General features: G+C 36.0%; 1 protein-coding gene across 1 annotated transcript in view; it reads right to left on the bottom strand.

Moving 5' to 3' along the window:
• Nucleotides 1–514: 514 nt before the first annotated feature.
• Nucleotides 515–27840, bottom strand: part of reps2 (RALBP1 associated Eps domain containing 2) — a 251133-nt gene continuing 223807 nt past the window's right edge. The window contains exons 16-18 of the mRNA XM_039745045.1: nt 18906–19051; nt 11457–11562; nt 515–991 (exon numbers count right to left, since the gene is read on the bottom strand). Of these exons, the coding sequence (XP_039600979.1) occupies nt 923–991; nt 11457–11562; nt 18906–19051 (321 nt within the window). The 3' untranslated portion in view covers nt 515–922. The remainder of the gene's footprint in view (nt 992–11456; nt 11563–18905; nt 19052–27840) is intronic.

A 27840-nucleotide genomic window follows, 5' to 3' on the forward strand; every position in this document is an offset into this window, starting at 1 on the left:
GGGTTTACAGTAGCACAGAACACCTTCTCTCTTTTAGGAGTGTAGAAATGGAAGATGAATATTTTTATAATTATTTAGTAATCATAAAAATATTTTTTTCTCTCAAACAAGTTTTGGAAAAAACTCTTTCTCTATTTATGACCTAAGGTTCTCTGACTTTGTAAGGTATTGTTTTAAATAAGCAAACTATGAAATCCATCTATAGCTCTTAAAAAATACTACATTGACAGTCCACATGTGTAGTCATACTCACACATGTGGAAGCAGAGGAACTATTGTGCAGGTTTCAGCAACATGAAATATTCCTGCTTCTTTCTTATACCAATATGAGATTACTTTGCCATAGTTTATTCTCTCTCTTTGTCCCTTTTGCACTCATATATATATATATATATATATACACACACACATATACACATATATATATTATATATATATATATACACATATACAGTATATGTATATACAAATATATATACACAAATATACAAATATGTGTGTATATATATATATATATATATATAACTATAATTATAAACAATCACAGGGTAATAAGTGTCAGTTTCTCTTCATAACACTTAATGTTGTCTCATCCAATGGATCTTACAGTTTGTTCAATGCCTTCCATGACTTAGTTTCCTATTGCTTGCCGACTGCTGTTTTCAGATGGATCCTCTGACTTTATTGAACATATACATAAAAGGACAACTGTAAATGTAGTGAACTGCAAGAAAGGCGTATCGTGAAAGCAGTTTCCATGCCCAACCACTTCAGAAAGATCATTTTACTGTCCCAATCCTGGAGTGAACAAAGCTGAAGAGCCTTCCTATGCCTGTGAGATCACATTACATTTCCACATTGACGCCCCACAGTCAGCCAAAATTCTTCATTTTGCTGATACAAGGAAACAGGAAAGTGAGAGTCACAGGAAGGAGAATGGCCGAAGTTGTTCAAGCTGACTTTCCAAAGCAATCCGTTCTTGGTGAACTTCCTGAAAAAGAAAGAGTAAAACTTTTTTTTTTTTTTTATCTCACTTGTACCTCCAAAAAGAAACAAGTCCATGGCTTCTAACATTTTGTGTAACAACTTAAGTTATTTTCTGAGGTTTTCCTGGTAAGAAAGACAAACGTTTCAAGGCAACATAGTTATTTCACATAAGGAGGACAAAAGTTTTGAAGTAATGTTGTTATACTTGTTATCATGCTGGAGAGTGTTAAAGTGTAGCATGTTTATTAACACAACCAAGTGTGAATTTCTTTATACTCTGAGCATGTGATAATAATGGTCCTATATATCTAGAAAATCAAAGGCCTCATTTTTTGTCAAGAACTGTCTGAGAAATCTTGTGCACCTAAATCTATAAGAGATTTGTTTCTGTATTTTTCATATGATGATCACCATTAAACACTACATTAGTATTTGCTCTGAGAAAAGGTAAATTATGCCTTCTGTTTAAGGTTATATAGGGAAGTCTGACTGAACTTTCAAAGCTTGCGGCTCCAAGTCTTTTTTCATCTTCACCTGTTTAATTAAATTAAATTTGTTTAATTTACACACATCATTTGCTATAAGACAGGAGAATCAAAACGTCTTTACGGAATTGCATTAATTTAAGTCAGTTTGTTTGAAAATTCAAATTTAAGAATATTACTTATGAGCTTCGGAATTAGCCCACACTGTAATTCAAGACTGTAAAAGTAGGTATTGTCATTCTGTGAAACTGAAGTTAAAATGGCATTTTTCTACAAGTTACCAGCTTCTCAAATGCACCTTTTGTAAGTGTAATATTTTCCATTAATGAGGTATGAGCAAACAAATGGTACATTTTTGTATTATTGCTGTTGCTTGGGATTTGTTTGTAGTTGATACTGAACTAATGCATTGGGTGTGACAACTATTGTAAATGCTTCTCTAAACACAACTTTCTATGTGAGCATTATTAGAAAGATAAGCTTGAACATTTTAAAATGATCACACCTTCTCTTGTGCCAAGCTGAAAAAGAAAATGGTTTGAAAAAAACAAGATTGGATGTGGAATGGACTAGCATTATTGTTCCATCCATCCATTTTCTTACCCACTTACCCATTTCAGCAACCTGGTACTTATTTTGCCAACTTTGGATGCTAGGTAGAACTAACTCTGAACAGGGATTATTAGCATCATTAATAATCACTATTGCAATGTATAAGTCTATGTGGTAACATTTAATTCTCTGTGAAGAATTAGTCCTCTACTAAAAAATTTTGTATTAAACATGATTTATATATGAATACCTCCTCTTTTTTAAGTATAGTGTTATGTGATGCAATCAATATTGATAAAACAAAATCCTTGGAAATGACCAATACAGGATAAACAATATTACTTTTATAAAATGTACACAGTGCGTTATATTATTTTGTGGTTGTGTGTAGGGCATTTTGCTTTTGATAGATAGATAGATAGATAGATAGACCTGAGCAACATGGAAGCTGGCGTGGCTAATGTATTGCTCTTTTTGAACGATTTTGCATAAGACCGGCAGAAAGACAGCGGTAGCTGAAGGGGTAGTATAAGACTGAATGAGGGGTCCTTTGAGTGGTACCATGAACTGCAGGGATGTGAACGACGTAGCGGGAGTTGGAGGTTCGGTGTATTGCCCTGCCGAGAGTCACAGACATCTACAAGGACCTAAGCCTAGGAGCAAAAGTGTAAATTGTTGGCTGAACTGTTGGGCGTCTCTTCAGCTGCAAGACCTGCCTGTGTTGTAACCTAATTTAAATGGATTATTTATGGTATTGTTTTTAACCTTCACTATCACTGTTTTTTAAATTGGATTATTTGTTGAACATTTTGGCACTGCAGTTTTAGACACTGATTTGCTTTGGATTATTCTAATAAAAGCACTTTTGCACTTTTATGCACCTACCCCTTGCAATGTATACTGTATGTGTTTACCCTCATCCACTGGCCTATCCCTCAAGTATGTTATCGGCATCAGCAGGTTCAAGAGGCTCCCAGGCTGTAACTGGTAGCGTGGAGCCGACTCACACATTTGATGGCAGGGGTTGAATGAGCCGAGGCAGTGAGGACTGCAAGAAGAGACAGCAAGTGGGATAGGTACCTGACTTCTTTAAAAAGAACCCACAAACTCAAGCCTGAGGGGGACGTTTTAAGATTTAATGGACAATTTATTCCTGATTTATATATCTATATAGGGTTGCCTGGCCCTGGTTGGTGAAATAAAGTGCAGGTGCATTCAATTAATACATTTTCTGAAGAGAAAAATTTTGGCTTGAAACCAGAATTTCACTGACTAAACCCACCATGAGGAGCAATGTTGACAACCTGTGCCAAGTCTCTTTTAGGGGTACTAAAATAATCATTTGCATGCATTGGTGTTCATTTAGTTTTACTCTGTCTATCTGAAGAGTAAAGACTGGATAGTATGGTATATAATAAAAACTGAAAACCTCAAACTCTCACACTGACACAGACATACACAGTTAGACTTTAATGTACATAATAATGTACATACTTGAGCAATTCACAGCAGACATAATTCATTTTGATCTAAGTATGATGGATTTAATCTGAATAATACAGAAACAGTAGCTGATATTTTCATGGCAACTTTATCTATCATCTCTACTCTTTCAATATCAGCAAAACCACTCTGTTATTTATTACCTAATATGCGCAAGCATGGTGACTTTCACTGTCATTGCAGATCAAGTAACACTCCCAACCCATAACAAATTTGCCAAGCATCAGAGGGACCATCATGAAGAAATTACTTTAATCTCCTGGGATTGACCCACATTTGGAAACAGTTATCCTAATATTCATTATGTGTATCCAAAGAAAAGAGCTCTGGAATAAAATATAAGACCCCTGCCAGCCCCAAGGATATCACTGACACTAAAAGATGAGCTTTGTTATGCTTAATTGTAACATCTATCCTCTACAGGTGTTCTTGAATCAAAGCATCACAAACATTAAAAAAGCACTGTGACCTTTGAGCCCCATCACTCACAAAAGATGTGCCTACTTATATTTCTATTCCCTATGATCCTTGATGTTCAAACAGAATTTGCAGACACAAGCACAGCTGCTGCTCTGTTTAAATTCATAGCATTATTTTGTATTAATGGTCTATCAAAAACATTTAAGAAGATAACTACTGTTTATTATTCTGTACAAAAGCAATGTTAGTTTTCAAGACCTGACTGACCTGTTAGCTGTTTAGGTGCCACAATATACAGGCAATGTCTTCAACCAGCATACCTGTAATAAAATCACTCATGCATTAATGGTTGTATCTGCCCATCTGCAATGCTTTCTGGATTGTATACCACTGCCACTTTAATTCTCTAGTCAAATAAACTTTGGATTGATACCCAAAATGCCATAGTTTGGAAGTGACTTTTAAAAATGAATCACTACTCACTTTTTTGTGGACTTGACCATACAGACTTAGATTCTTAGGTGTTGAACAATAAAATAATTAAAGTGGCATATTAAGCACTATGGATCTAGTTCTTTGATACATTAAAAGTAGTGGTGCAACGGATCGCTGTTGATCCGTGATCCGAACCAATTCCTGTTCACGGTTTGCCACGCACATGATCCGAAAATCCGAGAAAAAAAAGTTCCACTGTATTGTGCGCATGTCTCTCGCGCACAAATTCAACCTCTCTCACGCATTTTCTCTCGACTTTTGTCCGGTTTGCCCCTTCATACGCGTGGTCATGCACATCGGTAGCAGTTTTAGCAGAGGAGCAGAGTTGCTCGACAAACCTCCAGCATCATTTAAAAAAAAGTTTTAATCAATAATGTAACTTTCCCTGCAGCGTCAATATGCAGCACCAACAGGAGCAGACACATCTCCTCCTCAAAAGAAGTCGGCAATGACGGAGCTTTTTGGCGAGACCTTTGCACAGAAGGGCATGGTCAGCAAGGCATTTGCTGACACCATCAAAGAGGAGGTGGTATCCTATGAGGCAGCAAATGGCATTCCAGTCGATGGTGATCCACTGACTTGGTGGAAAAGCAACGAATGTAAATATCCTCACCTTGCCACAATAGCAAGACACCATCTTGCTGTGCCTGGCACTTCAGTGCCTAGCGAGAGGGTGTTCTCAACAACAGGGGACATAGTTACAGCAAAGAGATCTACACTTTCCCCAGAAAATGTAGGCATCCTCATGTTTCTAAAAAAAAAAATTGAAATTATAAGCTCAGGTCTGCTTTGCTTTCTTTCTTCTTTTTTGATGATGTGGACATAAGTTAGTTTTTATTTTTCTCTCCATGTTCAAAGTAAGAAGCAATGATGCCTTAAATTGCATTTAAAGTTGTTTTTTATTTATCTACATTAAAGGAAATAGTTATACCCTATATTGTACCTTAATTTGTATTTATATAATTGAATGGAATGAGTCTTGAGTTGAATGTTTTTTAATGGGCAAAAATACTTAACTAAATAAATGGAGAGTTAAATTTGTCTTGTCTTTTTTTTTTTTTTTACTGATCCGAAATTGATCCGATCCGTGACTTAAAATCGTGATCCGATCCGAACTGTGAGTTTTTTGATCCGTTGCACCACTAATTAAAAGTGTCACAATGTGCTAGATAGCTTAATACTACAAGTCAGAAAAACACTTAAATTCAACGTATTGTCTTTATATTTTATCATCCAGTGAAATTATTTGAAAAAGTATATGAAAGTGTCTATGTTATGTGCCTAAAACTAATATAAGCAACAGTGATGTGTGCAGACCTTTTGGTGGGCAGTGGCTCAAAATGGGGAAAGGCGACAGGATTTATTACAAATTAATGGTCACCTTTATTTCTGTTTTTAAATTTCACAAACTTAATAAAAGTGCATGTACATAATGGGTTATCAAGTTAGATTATCAGAAAAAGCACTACACCCGTCTACTGTGCATATAGTTTTTTTTTCCTAATCTGACACATCTTAACAAAAGTAAAAAAAGAATGCCCATCCAGTTACGTGCAATACCAAGAGCTCATGTCGCAGCAGTTAAAAAAAAGATTATTTTTCCCCTCTTTAAAGTGCCTATCGTGGATTAGATACAGGTCAAATCCCGTTATATTGAATACCGAAATAACAAAATTTTCAGAAAAATGTATAGACAAACGCTTCTGTGGTCCCAGACCAAAGATAATAATGTGTGAAAATGACGAAAAGAGTGGAAAGTCACACAACATCAAGTTAAATGAATTTCATTTTAGCGACATGTAAATTTCAATATAACAAATGTTTTTTGGGCTAGTAATGGCTACCAAAGATAATAATGTGTTGCAAATATTATTTAAAATTGGAAAAAATCACTTCATTCAGTACCTACACTTTCTGAACCAAGTCTCAGGTCCCTTAGAAGATCTTTGGTGTCTCAAAGAAACAAACTCGGATAGTCTTGGAGTGAGGGTAGGCGTGACATCATACACATAGCCGAATGTGTACCTAGCATCCGTGTAGGTAGCTGTGTTGTGTGTGGATTTTTCAAGTTTCATAGCGGTACTCACAGTTTTATTTGAGATGAACAAAAAAGTGAGAAATGAAATCAGTTTATGCTTAAAGAAAAATTAACAATCCTGGAAAAAAAAGTTATTTTTCTTCATTCCAGAATCAATGTGGCAAAAGCTTTCAGAATCGCATCTTCAACGCTGTCAACAATTTTGAAGGATCAAAAAAAAAAAAACAACAGATGACAAAGTTAAAGTTCAGATGTTGGGACATGAGTGAAAAAAAAAAGTTTGTATTTCCATAAAAAAAAAAAAAAGTTACACCCAATGTCTCGCTTTCATTCTGTATTTTCATACCTGTGTTTCCAAAAAAAAAAAAGTTGCATCTCATCTTCAAATAAAATATTTTTTGCTGTTTAAGAAGCACTGTTTATTTATACAGGTATTGTCAAGCTTGGGTCACAGAGTTGCATGAGAGACAGGAAGGTGAGTCCAGGTTTCCAAGGAAATTACAGGTACTTTATTACTGCATAAAGAAGGCAGGTACAATCTCGAGACTTCATTCAAAATAGCAGCTGTAAGGAGCCACCGCACGGGCAGTCATCCTGCTTTAGTTCCCATTTCAGATTAGTAGAACACCAGCAGCTCGGAATCACTGCTGTGGCAGACATGGTCTGGAGAAGAGAGATCAGGAGAGTGCGAGGAAAAGTAGATTAAAGACCGGTGTTAAATGTTCTAAACATCATGCATCAGCATGATCCCGCAGAGGACAAGGAATTACTTTGCCTTTGGTTTTCTGTTTTCCAGCAGCACAGAACAGAGAGTCATTCTTGTCCACATAGATTTCTGAGTTTGGGCTTGAGCTTAGATAAACTTTGGTCGGAAGTTGCTGTGGATGCAAGCAATGTGACCTACATTTGTCAACCATTGAAACACTAATGTAAACACCAAATTAGCATCAAACTCTTTAAATATAAATGGCAGTGCTTGGACAATAATCTTGGGGGAGGTAAATGCAGCATGAAACACTCTCAGCTCTGCCAATAGACCCAACTTAACTTTGCTCAAATAGTACTGTCATATTTGGACCCTCTCTTTTCCTCTCCTAGCAAGCAGTTACACATGCAGACACTAACACATTCTCACCGTTCCCTGCGGTTTTAAGACACTTTGCTTGGTTGCAATGTGCTTAAGCTGATTGACAGAAAAGCAGTGTGTTGTAAACAACAATTATTTTATAAATCTCTAATCCTTTTTAAAATTGGTAGTGGCCTATAACTGTAACAAGCCAACTAGAAAAACTGATATTATAAGCAAAGTGAATAGATACTACTTGTGTGTAGACATTACAGCCATTGCCAAAACAACATGAACAGCACACAAATATTTATTACACATTTTTGATAGAATAAATAGATATAATAATCATAGTCTATATTTTTTCTGTATGGGATTGTAAGCAGCAGCCAAGACATGTTGCTTATTGCTGCTTTATCTCCGTTTCTTACAAACAATGAGGATCACACATATGTTTGGAAGCAATCAATTAAGTCCTAACATGAGAAAAGAGCAATTGGTCCAGTGAGGACGAGACAAGTGTGAGGGTCGAGCTTAAGACACTGCAGTTACTCCTCTGTGCACATTTCTGATAAGAAAAATTTCACTTTGCATTGATTTCTTCAGAATTCACTATAACTAAATGCAAGCAGAAAATAAAAATACAGTACTAAGGAAAAAATCTTCCTAGTTCATAACAACATGTCAAAAAGTGCCTTTTTGGCACTTTCGGGGAAACATATATATAAAAAATACAAAGTAAAAAAATTCTGTTAATTCATTTTTGTTCCTTAATGCTGATGGCACTTCTGAAACATGAGATAGAAATTTATGTTTTCTTATTAAAATTACTTTGCATTTCTGCTAAGGGTTTTGCACTGGGGCTATAATTATTTTAGAACATTAAGCCCACTTTCGGTTTACCAGGAAACTACTAATCTTTTCTAAAGTGGTCTGAAATATTAATCCTCTTCAGATTATATTTCTTTTGTTTTAGAGGCAGTCCTATGTTCTCCTATTGAGGGTTAAATGCCACAGGGCAGAGATGTCCTGTCATTTAATTTCTTTGTTTTTGCCCACCTACTTTAATAAAAAGTCAATCCTTGACTTTAAATGTTATAACCAAATTAAGAAGTAACTATGGTAAATTACACCTAAAAGTCTACTTCAGTCTAAACATCAGCAACTAGCTGACACCTAGAGGACTTAATTCAAAGTTTAAAGAATACACACTAAACAAACAGCAAGGGAGTTTGAATTCCAGAAGCAAAGGATAACATGTGCAGTATTGTATATTACAGATGCTGTTATGCAGTGTTGTGTACAGTCTGCACATTTTTCCCCTCTTTAGAGTTAGTTCCTGCTTTGCATCCGCTAATACAGACTTGTTTTTTTATAATCTAAAAATCACTATCTTAAAATGAATACATGGGCAGCAATTATATTAACTGTTATATCAAAGATTGAATTCATTTCAATAAAAAAAGTTTTTAAATTATTAATTGCGATTACAATGTATTGTGAAAAAATTGTAATATTAATATACTGGATATATAACAAAAAATATTTAGAAATGATCCATTTTATGGTGTAACTTCTATAGCATGTATAGTTGAGCTCAGGGAAATGTCACACCTACAGTACCTGTGACAAACTAATTGTCTTGCAGTTCCAAAAATAACCACTAAATGTTGAGTCACTTCATATCAAAATCCAGGAGGATAATTTGCATAATGTGAGGAATCACACCATTGTTCTTTTTAAGACACTTAAGGGGTTTATTTGTTTCACTCTATACTATGGAAGATTATTCCATCCATTTAATTTTTTATATTGGGTTATTTCACAATTTCGAGTGTGTATTTTCACAAATGTTTTATTCCCTTGGAGTGGTAGCAATGCTAACAAGTATGCTTTTTTGTTCTGGAGACAAATAGTGTAAGATTTAGAATGAACAGTATTTAATATGGGATGAGATTTAATTTTAGTTTGGTTGCAGTGTTTGTGTTTACACAGTTTGGTTCCTATTACAGAGTGTGTTTAACAGTAAGTACTGAGATATTCTGGCATGTGCCAAATTTGATTTCTGCTCTGAGACCTCATGCTGCAGACATTGGCGCTGCATATTTTTCAGTAGTATTCCATATGTGAATAATACAGAAATAGGTATGGGATTTAACTCCCAGCCAGAACATTGACAAAATATGTGAATTGCATAATCCTCTGTGGCGAACAATAATGTTTGACTCTAACTCTCTAACATTTTGTGTGGTTTTACTATCATAAATATACACAAGGAATGCAGATTTCTAGTGCACACAATTATAGACTTGCATTTAGTCCAAGGTTGTTTCTGATCTTTTTACCAATGCTGTTGAAATCATAGCTGCAACTCCTTAAGTTTTTTAATTCATCCACCCATCTGTTTTCTGGACCCACTTAAATCTGGTATAATCTTTCAAGGGACAAAAGCCTAGCCCAACAGCATCAAGTGGAAAACTGGGCTCTATTCCATTGCAGGGCACACTTACTACCCATGCCAACACCAATCTTCACTCACATATCATTACTTTGGTTGAACTTTTAAAATTCTACATCAACCTTTTGTTTTTAAAACAGTCTTTAATAATAGTACAGCGTGAAAAGTTGGAGCAAATTACCTTTAATGTAGTACATACATGAATTTACAGTACTCTTGCTTCTTCTTAAATTGACTCAGGATCACATTGGGTGCAAACCAGAAAAGAGCCTTTAAAAGGGTGTCAGTGTTCACATACACTGGCACAATTTGGGACTGCTAAATAACCTCATATGCACATGTTTGGAAATGTACAGTAGAGAGAAAAACCATTTAGACCCAGGGACATCATGCAATTTCACATAAACACAAGCTAGATGTGGCATCCAACCCCAGGATTACTGGATCCATGAGGTAGCAGTGAATGATAATTTAAACTCCCATGCAGATTAAAGGAAAAGAAAAGAAACAAAACAAAAAAAAAAAAATCAAAAAACATCCAGAGTCACTCACTAGGAGTTACTTTTGTAACAGGAGTAAGGTAACAAGGCATAGACACTTAAGAGCAACAGCACACATCTGTATTGAGTGTACTTCTAAACATGCACAGTCATTTGTGTGAACTCTAAGCCTAACCCTATATAACATTTCTTAAACATAAAAAATGTAATCAAAACAAGATTACCTTCTAAAAGTAACAGAACATTACCCTTTTGTTTGATTTACACGATGAGAACATTTCTTTCCGAAAATTATGGAAGATTCTCTTTGAAAGTGCATCCCAGCAATGCTTTTTCCCAAAACAGTATTACCCATACTTTAACAGCTTGTATGATGATGATGCATGTATGGTAACGACATTTTGAAAAAAGTTTTAATGAAAACATAAAATGTTTAGCACTGTTTAAATTAAGAAAATCAGACCTAGGCAAAATGAAAGAAGAGTGCTGCCATGAGCACCACTACAGTAATGTATTTTATTATAGTGTAAAGAGGAAATTCTACCAGTCAACCAATACTTGTATTTTATAGCACCTTAATGGGGAACACATCAAAAAGCACTTTACAAAGCAATCAAACAATCCAAGGACAGATCGAGTCTGGGTTATACAGACATTTTTGAGTGGAATGCATTCATAAGTATATTGTAAGCAGAAAATGAAGAAGAGCTCTCCAAGTGCTAAATGATACACACCATTAGTGGATCAGGGTCATGACTGAATAATTATCTCCAGTACATTTTCAAGTGCCACTATGTTTGTCATTTAGAAAAGAATGGCATTCACCATGAAAATACAAATTTGATATGCTTGTTGTATCAGTACTTCAATATAAAATTCCTATTAAAAACAAGAGGGCAGTAAATATGTCACAATCATCTGCAATGCACCACATTCATATTGGTGTACTCACCTTGAGCTGCTGTTGTAGCTCACTGTTGAGTCTAGTCAGGACTGCATTAGTCTCTTTATTCTTGCGAATAGCAGTCTGGGTAGCCTTTTTCACCTTGGAGGACTGTCTAGTAAAAGAAAAACAGGAAAACAGATACGATATTTTAAATGCAGGAACATTTGTGTTAGTTTCTCAACACAGAGTAATGAAAAATATAGAAACCAATGAGAGATTGACTTCACTTAGCTGAGCCATTATACAATTGTTTTGGTTTGTAACTGAACATCTCTTGGCTGTTCTTATTACCAAACATTTAGTGTATGAGCCACTTTCTAGCTATTCAAGTTATATAAATTTTTGTTATATTGTTATTTTTTACCTAAATATTAGTGCATAGTCTATGGGAGGTTCCTATAACCCCCATAAGTTGAATTGAATTGGTATATCCTAACTATTTCTAGCCTCTCTGACTATACATTATACTCAGTTAGTGACCTGCCTTGCCATGTGCCGTGCCTTATGTGCCAAGTAACATGAAAGACAGCATGCTCTATTTGACAAGAAAAGCTAAGTTTAGAGAAGATAAATTTTTTCAAATTTGTTGCCTTTTATTCTACGTGTGTAACAACCTTTTTCTTTATTCTTATGTGGATTATTTGCTTTGAATTTTCACTATATATTTTAAAACAAACTTTTGGACTGAGAGATTTCTTTCGGCACGCGTTTTACCTGTGCTTGATCCTGACTTACTCACCCGCAACTACAGTCCATGTAGAAAGGTCAAACAGTGTCAATACTTACAATTTTTTTTTTAAAACACTTTTAATAGCATTCTTGAAATCACAAGTACCTATTCCTTCACTGAATTGCAGACTATCAGCGTTGCCATTTATTGTTTTCATTACACTTGTTTGTCCTTTTCAAATCTGAGTTCAACCTAAACCAACTGCATGAGATGAAAGCCAGGACACAGTTCTTGCAAGGATGGTATGTTTAGACATAATGACACCAAGTCAATTTAGAGTCTCCCATTAAACTATTATGTACAGCAAGTCTTTGAAATTTGGGAGTAATTCGAGAAACTAGACAAAACTCACACGGTCAAAAATGTGTATATTCCACACAGACAGCAAAGCCAGGAATTGATTTAGGGTCACTGATAACTACTGTGCCATCTTGCCTCACATTATTTCCAACTGAAAAGAAATATCTATAGTTTTAAAAAATTTTTAAAAATGCATTTGTATCTACAGATTGCATGGACTCTAGTTCAATTCCTGTCAAATACTCTTCACATTAGTATGGGCTTCTTCTAATGATCCTTTATTTCTACTATGTTTTCAAATATGTGTTTGTGCCAGCTGATAACTATAAATGAATGTGACCATGTGTATTTCTTGAGATGAATAAAAACTAATTTATACCCTGTACCCAGATTGGACTTACTGCAACCCTGACAAGCAAAAAACTGGAGATATTAAATATATGAATAGATGTATTTTTAGAACAATCTTGATGAGGACTTGCCATTCACCCTAGCAAGCTCACCAATCCTATTTTACTAATTTCTCCAAAATATGGAGAGTTGAGACTGAGTTGATGTTGGAAGGCTCCTAAAGCCCTACTCTCTACCGTACTATTTGGTAATTTATTCCTAGTGTATGTCATTCTCTTTGCAAAGAATATCTTTGTTGATCTTTGTGTGAAATCTGCCCTTGATCAGTTTCTATCTGTGTCTCTCTATTATTTAATATGAATTAACCTTTAATCTGATCAGGATCTTCTTGTAAACTGAAATCAATGTGTGGAAAGCTCTTTGCAAGCGACAATAAAGTGGTGCATGTGGTGAATAAAATAAAATTAAAGATAAAATATATAATCTACTGTAAATTCTAAAAGCCAAGTTGAGGTCTTGAAAAAGTTTTATCCGTGTCAATGGTCCCACGTCATAAATTAATTCTGAAACTAGAAGCTGTAAACATCTAATGTACCCTACAAAAATTGATCTCAAGTTGGTTAACTTGCAGGAGGCAAAGAGTGAAAATAAGAGAAGAATGCTCCACGTAGAGTGAGGTCATCAGTGGAGTCCATCGAGGGACCATCCTGAGACTGTACTTTTTACGCTGAGCAAAAACAATTCAGAAAGACCTGGATGTACTTCAGAACTGAGTGAACATATGAAAAATGCAAAGTGTTACACATAGGCAAAATGAATGTCAATTATAAATACAAGATTGGAGATACAGTTCTACAGGAAGTAATTTCTCTAGAGGATTTAGAGGTTTAAGTTGAAACAAAGTTTTCATAATCTATGCAGTGTGCAAAAGTAAATAAAAAGGCAAACACAATGTTAGGTTATTTCATAAATATGGCTGAATATAAATCAAGGGACTATATGATCAGATTATATAATTCATTATTTAGACCACAACTACAATAATAAGAAAGACCATAGCAGCATTTGAAGTTCAAGTTTCCAAGTACATCCCAAGACGTAAGGACATGTCATACTCTGAAAGACTCAGAGAATTAAATCTGTTTAGTCTCAGGCAGGAGAGACTGCATGGGGACCTAATCAGGGTTTTTAAAATTATCATGGACACTGATAAAGTAGAACTGACAGAATTTCTTCAGCTTAATCATGAATCATTGATTCGAGGACACTAGTGGAGATTAAGCGGAAATGCATATAGGACTAAACCCGGAAAGCACTTTTTTATGCGAAGAGTTGTGCGAATATAGAACAAACTACCCATACACATAGTTCAATCAGAAACCTTGACAACCTTTAAGAAGTATCTGGATGATATATTTGTGTCAGCTTAGCTATTACAGTAGTTAAACAAACAAACTTATTGGACCGCATGGTCTCCATTCCAAGTTTCTATTGTTGTGTGTTATGACAATTATTAGACAAATATTTCAGATCTCTATGAATACATTTTAAAATTTTTGTTTTGCTTATCTTTGGAAGGTATATCATTTTCTAAACAACATTTAAACATTTTCACTTTTTAATGCTTACCGTCACAAAAAGGTAAGGATACCAGAATGCCTATAAAACATTTATAGCCTTTTATGTGTAATTTTGTGGTTTGGTTTTACATAAGACAGAATAAAAAATAACTTTTTTCAAATTAAAGGTACCACATATAAATATTTTTGAGCAACTACAATGATAATTGCAGTTATCATAGGAAAATTCAGAAGAATGCCAGTTTAATGTACACATACTGTATTTAACAGATACTTTTGTTAAAAAAAAGTTGTCTTTTAAGACTACATTCACACTGTAGCTAAAAGTGCCCGTATTCTAATTTTTGATATAACTGATTCTTGTTTGAATGTTCAAATTAATTTAGCAAGTGATCTAATCTGATATGGGTGCGAACAGATGTCTATCCAGAATGTGTCATACACAAAATGAATAAAAACAATTTTGTCAGATAGATGTGATCTAATAGATGTTGGCTCCTGTGCTACTTCACATCATTTCAGTACAGTATGTCTGCAAACTCGTCAGTTTAAGACAGCAAGGAAGCAAAATTAAAAACAGGAACTCTTAGCTGTTTCTTTGGGCTCAGTTGTCACTGTTGGATCTGTATGTTGAAATCTGTGGTAATAAGTGAAGGGCCAGGACTAGTGAAAGAGAGATGTACAGGGTTTGAATGAAAAGCTGCAGTAATATTTGTAGTGAAATGTTGTGATTCTAATTCATTGGAATTCTATTTGTATTAAAAAGTGTCAACGTAGCCTTAATTTATTAAAAAAAAAAATCAAATCCAAGGCAGTTCCAACACCGACATTCAGTCGGGCATCAACCCAGCCGAGGAGTTGCTCCCAGACAAAGATACCATAATAAGGCAAAGTAAATACTTTAAGCTTTCAGTAACTATGGCTGACATAGTCCATACTCAGAAAGATGACAAATATTTCTGTGTTTCTCCAAACATATCTGCATATCTTGAATGGTCTCTTGGCATCTTTGTAAAAATTATGTATTGCTATGCAAATCTCAGATTTCAACCTGACTTAATATGTTTTTCCTAATCACAAGCGGCTGTTTTTCTTTGCTGTTAATTTTAACTTTGTACACCCACAGGGCATATTAGGAGCTATAGTGCTGATGGGCAGCCCTGTTAAGAGTACTAGGGTGCTGCCAGGGGGGAGCTGCAGAGAAAAGCTAGTAGACCTTTGGGTGGCTTCCGCCTGGCCCAGAAGTGTTTCAGAAATGCAATGCTTGGTCACCAGAAATGCTGCTGGGTCTGACATAAAAGAAGCCCCACCCTCTTTGCATCAGTGAGTTGGAGCCGGGAGGTAAAGGGAAATGCTCAATATGGAGAAGTGGAAGGTGCTTATTTGTATGAATATACCGTGTTAGACTGACTTAACCCTGTCAAGGTACTGTTATAAATTAAATTCAATTGTATTTTGAACTGGAAATGTGTCTGGATGAGTTGCATCTGGTGTTTGAGGCTTGGTAGAGCCCCTAGTGCTCACAATATCCAAACTGAATTGGTTAGAAAAGGTTAAACTTGACTTGCATGTATGGTATCCATTCATCCATTATCCAACCCGCTGTATCCTAACTACATAGTCACGGGGGTCTGCTGGAGCCAATCCCAGCCAACACAGGGCACAAGGCAGGAAATAAACCCCGGGCAGGGTGCCAGCCCACTGCAGATGTATGGTATGTTATTTAATTTTAATAAAATTAATACCATGTTTAAAAAACATTGCAGTGCATGGAGTGTATTTAATAGTATTTAGGTTAGGAGTCAGAACAGGCGAAGGATGCAACTACTGTAAGAGCTAAATATTTGAAACTAAAGTATAGTTGATACAGCTAAACTGTGATGACTTTTTCAAGAACTAATCTTAACATAAAAAACTTCCAGTATAGAAGCTTAATGTCTATATCTGTCCAGTATCAAAAAATGTTTACAAATTTTAAATACATGTGGCGTACAATTAACATTAGCTAGCATTGAGTGAACACAACTTCAGTGTTGTCCATGTGTTGGACCCTTACACATTTTTAATTTTGGTCAAGGTTCAGCCTAGTGCAGAACAAAAGAGCAGAGTTGGTGACATACAGGAGGACAATATAGCTGTTGGAGTATCAGAGATCCAGATGGACAGGGCAGTATCTGTAGAGCCTGTGCTTTTACACCACTGAGTAAATAGTACTACTCTACTTACAGATCAATAGGGAATGTGTTAGGTCATGTCTGGACAAAAGTCCTGAGAAAAATCTTAATCCCAGTCTATCACAACATTCACCTTTAGACACGAAAGGCATATTGAGACATCTTTGCAGTTGTTTAGTGTAAATGCTTCAGTTTAACTTTAATGCTGCCCATTGGTGTCTCAAAATGAAAATGTTTAATTATAAAAGGGGTGTTTAAGAGAAACATGGCAGCCTTTTATATCATGGCTCTGCTTCTTTTCAAAACAAAATCCCTGATATTGATCATTTACATCCTGTAGGCTAGGAAAGTAAGACTTTTGCAGGAATGCCTGATGCTGGTAGTGTCATGTAAAACACGTTTAGTATAGCAAGTGTATGGAAACTAAGTGACCTGTACTGAGCAGGTTGTTCTTGGAGCAAGTAAAAGATACAACAGTTTGCTGAATGTGACTTGTAACAGCCTCACAGATTGTGCCTGAAACTGTGAACAGTATATTAAAATTATACCATCTTGAGGACCTGGCAAGTCCCAGCTATAATAATTTTTCCATCTGTCTGTTTATATAAAGTGACAATAATCCTGGCACTGAAAACACATGGGACTGCAATATTCTTTCTCTTGTACCCCCATGGCTGCTGGTTTACCCATTTTCAGAACTGTTTTCCATCATTAAATTATTGTACTCAATCAAAGTTAGTGATGGTAGCACAGGGCAAATGACAGGAACTAAACCTGGATGGGCCACTTGTCCTGCACAAAATGAGCACAAAGAAATTAAATTCAGGGTAAATTACCCAGGACTTTTGTTTTTTACATTGACCTCACACAATATCCCAAGACATCCTTGTCAAAAAATTTGCATCATGGCATGAGAAATTGCCATAAAAATGCAGCAATTACAAGACAAACACTTAAGAAAATCATATATAAATAAGAACATAGGCTCAGCATATCATACGGCAGACTAAATTATAAACTTCTTCAGAGTGATACAAACATTCACAGGTTAGAACAAGAATTCTCCAAATTAAATTGGAAACTGCACAAAGAGACCATCCAAACTCAGCCCCCCTCCACGTAAGAAGAATATTTTAACAAAATGAACTGGAGAGAGTGTGCAAAATGTTTAAGGCAATGAATACAGGAATGCATGCACACATTGAACGGAAATTAATCACTTGGCCGTACCATCTTTATCACTTACAATGCAATAATTGTCACCATGTGGATTAGGCTGACATATGATGTCGAATTATGCAAAAAGTGCCCAGCATTTGGGAGTAAACAAAGATGTATTCAGGTGCTGCAGCTCTTTGCCATAACTCAATACACTGCTTTTGAAGGGCACTAAACAATGTGAGGGTTTCATTTTATACATTATTTGGTCTAGTGGGACCACCACGGCTACAGAGTTTAATGCTAACCAATTTTATAATCAGTTTATCATTCTTATTTTTGCTTTAATTGTTTTATTATCTGGACTACAAATATTTCTAAGAAATTTCTAAATATTTATATTTGTTACCATAACCTTAAATGGTTATGTTCCTTTTGCCATTTTCTTTTTATTTACCCCTCATTGTAAAGGTTACTCCCTTACTTGTATCCAGATGCAGCTGATTTGCAATGTGCAGCGAAGACATGGGTGCAACCAACACTGAAGGCTAAATGAATGCAAAGACTTCTATGTCACTTGTCTGATTTTCAGAAATGTTTCTTACAAATGAGTTTTTAAATTAATATGGTGCTGAAGTTATTGCTTTCATTTAGCATACAATGTTGTAAGCATCCGGATACAATAAATTAAAATGCCACAGAAAACATCAGCATTTAAAGTTTTTGGCAAAAATACAAAAATTTCAGAATTTCTTAGAAAAAAAATTATAATGAAAGCTCAATAAATGATCAATTAAAAATGATGCACTGATTGTGAAATTGGTTAGGATAAAAACCCACAGCTCCAGGAGCCTGCCAGGACTGAGCTTGGGAACCACTAACCTATGGGAACACTCTCCAACATAAGCACACTAACATATGCCTAATAAGGAGTAAGTCATATTAGACAAAAACATAAACAGCTCCGTTTATCAATACACACATCTCTTTTGTTTGCTGAAGCAGTTTTACAACGGCTGATAAAAAGAAATGACATGCAACAAATCCCCTTTCATAAATAAAACAAATAGAATAAATAGATATTGTATGTGAGAATGAAACCCAAAAGGATTAGGTTGACAAAATGAAGATTATATATTAGGTTTTGATTTTCTTTATTTACTTTTGAACAGGAAGATGTGGTTTGGACCCCGAAACAGAAGTGGAAGATGGCAGGGATGCAGCAGGCTCCAGACTTTCCAAGTTCTGACTTTCTGGTCGGTGCTTTCTTCGGATAGGTTTTATCGGACGCTGGGTCTGTGAAGTCTCCTGAAAAAGATATGCTCATTAGTAACTTACTAACAGTTAGAACTAAGTGCACAGAGCTTGAATTTAGCAAGTAAAATGGTATGCATCATACCATACATCAGTACTATTTTAATTTTATTTGTAACTCACATAAAAGAAATTTAAACCAGTATATAATGGATACAGGCTAGTGAGCAAAGAACTATGGGTTATCTTAATGCAAGGCTCCAATGTAGGTAATTTAAAATACCCATATAAATCATGTGTAGGGACAGCACGGTGGCACAGTAGTAGCACTGCTAACTCACAGTAATGAGACCAGGGTTCACTTCCTGGGTCTTCCCTGCATGGAGTTTGCATGTTCTCCCCATGGCTGTGTGGGTTTCCTCTGAGTACTCCAGTTTCCTCCCACACTCCAAAGGCATGCAAGTTAGGTGTATTGGTGATACTACATTGGTAGAGTGTGGTTGGAGAGTATGTGTTCGCCCTGCGATGGATTGACATCCTGCCCAGGGTTTGTTTCTGACTTGCACTCTGTGCTAGCTAGGATAGGCTCCAGCACCCCTACCAAATTGTTCAGAACCATGCAGTTTAGAAAATCAGAGATTAAATCATGTGCATCTTGATGTCTTTCCATCCACCAACATACTTAATCAAGTTTCAGAATTAAAGAGTGAAGGAGCACTGGCTGCAAGGAACTAATTCTGTACAGATTGCCAGTCCGTCATTGGGCATACACAAGAGTATACTTTACTGTGAAATGTGATTAAATAGAAAACAATATGAACATTAAAAGTACACAGACTATCCTATCCAGGATTTAACCTATGATCTAAATAGCCAAATTCAGGCCACTATGCTGCTTTTTGAGAAAACTGTCCCACATGATAATATGCAGATATGGATTGAATGGACAGTACAGGCATAAATAGTATGGTGGCAATTACTTCACTGCTTGGCCTTAATTACATTTTTTTGACATTTGAATATTTATTATAATTTAAATAACAAAGAGTGATGGGATAACAATAATCACCTGATATCTCATAAAATAAAATGTCAAAAGGAAACAATAATATTGACAGCAATAACAGTAAAAATACCAAACCCCATTTGCACACCCCACCCTCCCACAAAGTTTGACATAATAAAAAAAGATAAAATGAAAATTGCCGGAGCAAAACCTACAAGGGAAACACAGACCAGACATTAGATCATGTTGAGATAAAATTTAGGTAGGGAGAAAAAGAGACCAATGGTAACCACAGGCCATCCGGCTTAACAGAATCTAAGCTAAAACAGACAATTTTGTAACATATGAAGCAGATGACCTATTGATCATTGCTTCTGAGAGTTCCAGAAGAGTAAGGTTAAAAAATTAAGCTTTCCTAGAGGAAGTAGAGAGAAACTTCAGAAATGCTGCAATGCTTGATTGCACATTTGAAAACATCTTTGAGTTTTTCATATAATACATGTACTCTCCACATTGCTTGGAAATTTACTTTATCAAACGCATATGCTCTTTTACAAGCTGAAATATACTCCAGTTCATTGGATAAACTAATTTAGAATAATGCTTTGAAAGCTGAAGATGAAGGTGTATTCCTCCAAAATGGGAAAACAGCTCTATAACAGACTAATAATTTGACACACATTAAAAACATCTATTACACCTGGCAGCCACTTCACATTATGTGTTGATAAGGTGTGATATGGACAGAGAGCTGTGAAAGACAGCCAGGGTGGTGAACAAAGGGATCTCCGTTATGCTTTTTAAGGCTGATTTATAACTTATACTTCTTCAAATTAACAATTGTAGATTGGCTTTCAATAACCTCCTTAGCGGTTTTTCTCAGAATATAAAAAAAAAAAAAAACAACAAGTAAAAAGCATTGCATTTTTTGGCTTGAAAAATTATACTTTTTATTAAATCTCACCTATCGACTGTAAAATTTGCAAAACACTAAAAGTATAAAGTCAGAAGTGTAGAAAGTGTAATAGTGATTAAAATAATAATGAATAATAATAATAACCATAATAATAATATGAATATCACACTGCACATGTGCGAGTGACATGAGCATCACTTTCAGACTCACCAGAATCACTTTCAGTTTCACTGATTTCACTGCCTGAAGACATATTCACTTTGTCATCACTGCTGATAAGAGGAATTTCTTACATGGTGCCATTACGAGGCCAGGAAAAAACGCTTGGGCCTGACGCTTATGCAAGACACACCTATACTGTTGCCCAAGTAACACTCAGCACTAATACTGTTGCCATTTTTACAGCCCAAGTAAACCTTGGATCTTAAAAGAGATTTCCTACCATTTTAATATATTTGCCTAGTAAAATCACAGTAGACTTTGAGATTAGTGCAAGCAACCACACAGCTAGACTTCATATTACTTTTGTAATTCGTATACAGTATAATCATTCCCTTTATAATCTTGAGGAATATATGAATGTGATCCTTTTGCTGAGTTTATTATTTATTGATAAATTTGGTTGCACTGGATACAAATCATAAGCATTGTAAAATGGGTAGAAAGCTGTGAAATTTACCAAGCGTAAAATTGGTTTGTTTATTGTTGTCAACGTATACAATGATGACTTCAAATAGTGGAATCATTGGTAACTTAAAGGAGATAAACAGTAGGTATGGAATTATGTACTTACATAAAGTAAGTGATCTGAAGTTGTCAGTGATAAGCTCAAAGACGCAGCATACATTAGGTGTGCAGCTGATTTGGTTATGTTTATTAGCTTTATAATGTTTGGATATGGTATAAAAAGAGATCATCAATGTGTTGGACTCCTTCTTTCATCCATCTATATCCACCGGAGAGTGGTGGGGAGCTTATCCCAGCAACACTGGATGAAAGGCAGACTTCTTTCAGGTTGTTTCATTTTACTTGACAAGCAATTTTTTAATCTCTTAACAAAGAAAGTGTGGCCTCAAATGTGACAAGAGTACCAATTGTCTACAGCATGTTATGGCCTCAAATAAACATAACATCACATTATAAGAGTATTCTTCTAGGGGCAGCATGGTGATGCAGTAAGTAGCACCACTGCCTCATGAATCCAGCATTCTGAATTTGAATACCACAACTGGACATTGTCCCCAAGTCTGCATGGGTTTTCCTCAAGTGTTCCAAAAGACACGCAGATCAGGTTGATTGATGATTCCAAATTAGGATTGTATATGAATGGGGCCTGTGAAGGACTGGCACCCTGTCCAGGACTATTTTATGACTTGAGCCCACTCCCGCCATAAGCTCCAACCACTGAGACCCTGAATCTGAGTAAGAGGGTTTGAAAATGTGACGAGATGATGGTTTACTCAGGTCTTGTTCTTCCTTGTGCACAATGCTGTTGGGATAAGCCTTCCTATGACCCTATCAGATAAAGAAGATACTGAAAATTGATATGGATGGATTTAATTTAGAAAGTCAAAAGAAAGATTTCACTATGATGAATTTAGCTTTAAGCTTCATAGATAATATTTTATCATCACTTATTTTAAATATGGATATATAAACATCCATCCATTATCCAACCCGCTATATCCTAACTACAGGGTCACGGGGGTCTGCTGGAGCCAATCCCAGCCAACACATGGTGCAAGGCAGGAAACAAACCCCAGGCAGGGAGCCAGCCCACCGCAGGACATATAAACATTAAAATTGAAAAGATTTTTTAAAGATTTGTTTCTAATACCTTACCATTTTTACCTTTAATTTACTTTTTAATATTCCAATTCAAAACAAAATATGCTACACAGCACCTAACCCTCATCTGCAGCTTTTTTGCACAATCACTATCTTTTCTAAACTGAATGCAGATCTGTATGGTCATTTTGAGAATTGGCTTCATGCAGCCATTTGTCATTTGTGTTACACTTGACTGGATGACATACTGTAGTACAAAACATGCTGTGTAAAAGCTTAGTGTTAAAATGCAGAATTGTTATGCCAATAGAAACATAATATTTAAAGCAATAAATTTAAAAAAATCAGACTTTCCATCTGTGTAAACAGTCAATCACAGATCCATGCAGTTTCCAAGCCAACATTTTTTTTTTTTAAGTTTAGCTTTAGAACAAATTTATTGAACTTTGAAAAGTCACTGTTGACTTCAAAACAATCACAGACTTTACAGTGAAAAACACTTTTCCCTAATATGCTTTAAAGATTCAGTATATTTCTGAAAATGAAAATCAGAGGTACAAGATTGAAAAATTACAAGCTAATAGATATTTTTCCAACAAGAGACAGATTTAAATGCAGAGATTTTGTCCATTTTCTGAAAGGCTTATACAACCCTAAGTTGTACTGAAAACTGACTTGCTAGACATAAAATTCATATTAAGAAATGGTACTAATATTACAATGTTATAAAAAATATGCAAGATTAGAATTAGACTTTTCTGATCAAAACATTTCTCTCTAGGCTCTGTGTGTAGTGTTAACTTTAATCAATATATCATCTATCCATAGTTCTGGGTCAGACCCCAAACATTGTCTGCAGGACCAGATACAAATTTTAAACTGCTAGACTAAATTGAAGAGCTGTGAGTGGATGCAGGTGATTAGACTTTATTCATGTGATTGGGAGCGGGTGGTCAGAGCATAGATAAATCTCTGAGAAAATCATTTCTTGAAATGTTATTAAGTAAACTATCATCAACATTCAAGCCAATGTTTAAAAGTATCTCAATGACCTGGCTAAATTGCCTGCCATGGACTAGTCATTCTGGCCCCCTAATCTTCTCCATCTCTATCTGGCCAACCATCTCTCATCCATTCACAACCTAAAAGCTAATGTGTGGTGAGTGTACTGGCGCAAAATGTTTGCCGTTGCATCATTCTGGTAGATGCTGCACATTAGTAGTGGTTAAAGTGGCTCCCCAAACACTGTTTTGAAGTGCTTTGAGTGTTGAGAAAAGCAAGATATAAATATAAAGATTTATTATTATGATTGCTTATGTTACAGATGGACGATTTTGATTATTGGGTGGTGTATTGTTTTCTTTATTGTCCTTTTGAATGTCCAGCTACTTTAAGGACCCAGTTAAGCTATGTGCCTAATTCATGTGCTTTTTAGAGAGAAAAATGGAAGTGCAGTCAGAAATGGAATGGAATATTTATGGGAGTAGGAGAAAGCATAAATGGGCAAAAACAGGATTAAACTTTATAAGGAGTGTCTCGCTGACTTCTACCAGTGTTTCCAAATCCCACATTGCAGGAGCTGGAATCAGAATTATTAGAATAATTTAGACCACTCCTGGATGAGATTCCAATTCATCACAGGTCTTACATAAGCACCTTAAAAGTATCTTATTTTGCATTCAGTAGCGCAGCCAAAAATACTTTTAAAATGCATGTCTGGAAAGTTTCATGAAGTACAGCAGCAAATATTTTCAAGCATAATGCAAGTTATAAAACAGCTATCATTAATCAATAATGAAAAATTGTTCAGTTTTGATAGTAACTATATTATTTGACTGCTGATTTGATGAAGCATGAAAATCAAATATAATTGTTGTTCTGCCATTCCATTACACACAATTCAAATCTAATACACAGGCAAAGTTACGCGATAGTCATTAATTAATGTTCAATAGCTTACTCCCTCAAGGCATAGTTAGGGTCTGTCCCAGCAGCAGCCATGCAAGGTATAAATTTAACATGGGCAGTTGTTTAATAACGGTGCAAAACTCAAATAATGTATGTAGAATGAAAAAAAATGGCAAGCAAGAACACAGCCTGTACTAAGTGGATAACTCCTAGTCCCTCAATACATCCATGTCCACATCCATTATTATACTCCAAGAGCAATCACGTTTTCCTTTTTCCTACCAAAAATGATAAACCTTTGTTGCTGATGCTGTATATCTGACATCTTATATTTTGAAAAAAGATTAAAACTAATTGCTTTCTTACTCAAGAAAGGTTTATAAGATAAATACTAAAAAATAATCATACAAGACTCTCTTAATTAACTAATACTTATTTTTAATAAGAATGTCACAATGAAATGCAGCCCATGAAGATTCAAATATAGTCACAACAAAGGAAAAGTAAAACAATAAAAATCTTGCCTTCCTTTGGATAGAGAGCCTAGAGTATTGAAATCCTAGTTTAAAAAATCATATATTGTTTAAGGTAAACTAAAACATTCAGCCTAATAGCTACTTTGTAGGAATAAACGGAGCTTAGAAGCTCCATGAAGAAGACTGGGAAACTAATGCAATGCCTAAAATAAAAAGTATATGTATACTATGGGAAAGATGGCAAATTATAGTCTTAAGTAAATCTGAGGAAGAGGTATCGCTCACTAGTAGAGAATGCAAAACCATAAATTCACTGTCACTATTAACCAGCACAAGAAAGTATATTCCAAAATGTCTTTCCAAGAAGCCTTTTAAATCATTTCTGCACCATCAAACATGACAGAAATGCAGATGTTATTTTTCCAATGATGTGGTTAATTTCTTCAAAGTCAGTTAGCTTCCTCTTCAGCATTGCCATAGTACATTTTACTTTATATCATGAACTACTGTGCTATATGTGGTGTTATGCACAAATTTTGATAAGACCCTAAAATTTTCAAACTCCTTGCTGCCATTTTTTGGACTGAGGTATTGAACTTATTTTGGAGAATCAAAAGCAACCATAAAACTTATTAAATTAGAATTTGCCATTAAATAATGACCCAGTAATCATGCTTATTAAATAGATACAGTATGTTAATCATTATAATAGGTATTTCATTAAAGACAAATAACAGAATGTGATTATCTAAATAAAAGTGAACTAGTTTAATGATAGGCTGAATGAAATTGCTGTAGGCAGTGACCCATGGAGATCTCTGTATCAAGAAGGTGGCACTTGTACTGAAGATGTCTATCACAGCAAATGCCTCTGAAGGTGAGTTGAGCAAGAGTTCACTGATCCAAAATTTTTTTTCAATTTAATACAATGGAGTAAATGTTGTTGAAGCCGAGAGTCGCAGGCTTTTTCATTGCTTGAGACCACAGCCTTCATGTCCTGTGCCATGATGGTATCTGTTCTGGGAAAAAGAAGATTTGAGAGCACTCAATGTAATACTTTGTACCTGATTAGTTTTATCAGAAAAAGCTGATTTTCCAATAAAACATCAAAAATTATTAATTAGAGACTCACTGAATCTTCATGGCCAGTCTATACTGTACCTGATGCACCAACATAATCACAGGTACAAAGTTTAGAAGATTAGGGAACCACTTGGTCCACATTTGTGTGAGAAGAAAGGATCCAATTATTCTTCTCAGCACCCACGTTATTCCCCATAATTCTTAAGTTTTCTCTACAGGCCCTGTCCTTCGGATTGACAAGCTTTGTTTCTAAAGCAGTAACCTCATTATGGATAATGTTCATCTCTGAGTCATGATAAGATGCAATGCTTGAACATCTCTTTTTAATTTTGCCTGCTCCTGTTTAATAACTAATTCAGCTTGTATCTCAGTTAATTAACATTGGTCTGCATAGTCTTTTTCAGTACAGGTGTATGTTTGAAAAGGTTCCTCATGTAATCCAAACACAAGTCCATGCCATTGCAAGATTCTGATAATGGATGCAGCAGCTTCTTTGGTGAATTAAACATAAAGGAGTGGACACACTCTTATAATTAACGGTAAGTACCACAGAATAACTGAGTTTGCTCAGTCTATACAATAATGGAAACTGTTTGGAGTAGGAAGACAGCGCTCAAGCTACTATCTAGGTATCAGAGTGAAACACCATGTAATAATCTGGGTTTATGTGACATTATGTTCCTTTAGGTCCTGGGTATGACGTTAAACTGCCTACGGCCCTGCAAGCGGTCCTCCATCTTGCAGGGAAATCTTTGGGGTTGGTGGCAGGATTAGCACTCCAGCCACTGTAAAAAAACTTCACAAAGCTCTGAGACAACAGAAAGGACTCCGTTTTGCTCTCCGCGGGAGTAGCTCTGCTGCAGCTGCCCATAGGAAGGCTGCTCACATCATGAAGGGAATGGGGGAAAGCCCTCGGGAGCCCCATCCTCGGAAGAGTCGAAACCGTTGGAGTGCCAATAGGGTCAGGTCTGTTGGGGATCGGAACTGGTGTGATGCTGAGGCATCGCCTGCTGCACGGCAGCACTCGGGTCCCAATTTGAGGCGGCCCATACGGGTGGGTGCATGGAACGTCTTCTCTCCGGCAAGGATCATCTTTCTCTGCTGTTGTAGGAGCTGCGTAAACTCCGCATTTCAGTGGGGGCACTCTCTGAGGTGGGCAGACCGGGGACTGGCCAGATCTCTGTAGGTTGATACACCTTTTATTGACCTGGTCGGTCTGATGGCTGTCATACTCAGGAGGTAGCTGTTGCTGTAGCGGATTGGCTTCTTCCGATGGTGTCCGATGTCACTCCTTTCAATGAGCGTATTATGGGACTCCGATTACGGCACTCACAGGGTGCATTGTCTGTTGTCTCAGTGTATGCTCTGACCGCAATGAGCAATGTCTCGGCAAGGGAGACATTTTATTCGCAGCTTCACTCTGTGGTTGATGGGTGCCCACAAGGTGACACTCCTCTTGTCATGGGCAACTTCAATGCAGCCACTGGCACTGACAGGGCTGGCTATGAGGATTGTCTTGGTCCCCATGGTTCTGGTGACCGTGGTGAAAGTGGCTCCATGTCCCTTGACTTTGCAAAAGGTCAAGAGCTGCAAATCGCTGGATCCTGGTTCCAGCAGCCTGAACCGCGTTGTTGGACTTGGTACTCCAATACTGGTAGTGCGGTGA

Source organism: Polypterus senegalus, chromosome 2 (assembly GCF_016835505.1).
Source record: "Polypterus senegalus isolate Bchr_013 chromosome 2, ASM1683550v1, whole genome shotgun sequence".
Lineage (NCBI taxonomy): Eukaryota > Metazoa > Chordata > Cladistia > Polypteriformes > Polypteridae > Polypterus > Polypterus senegalus.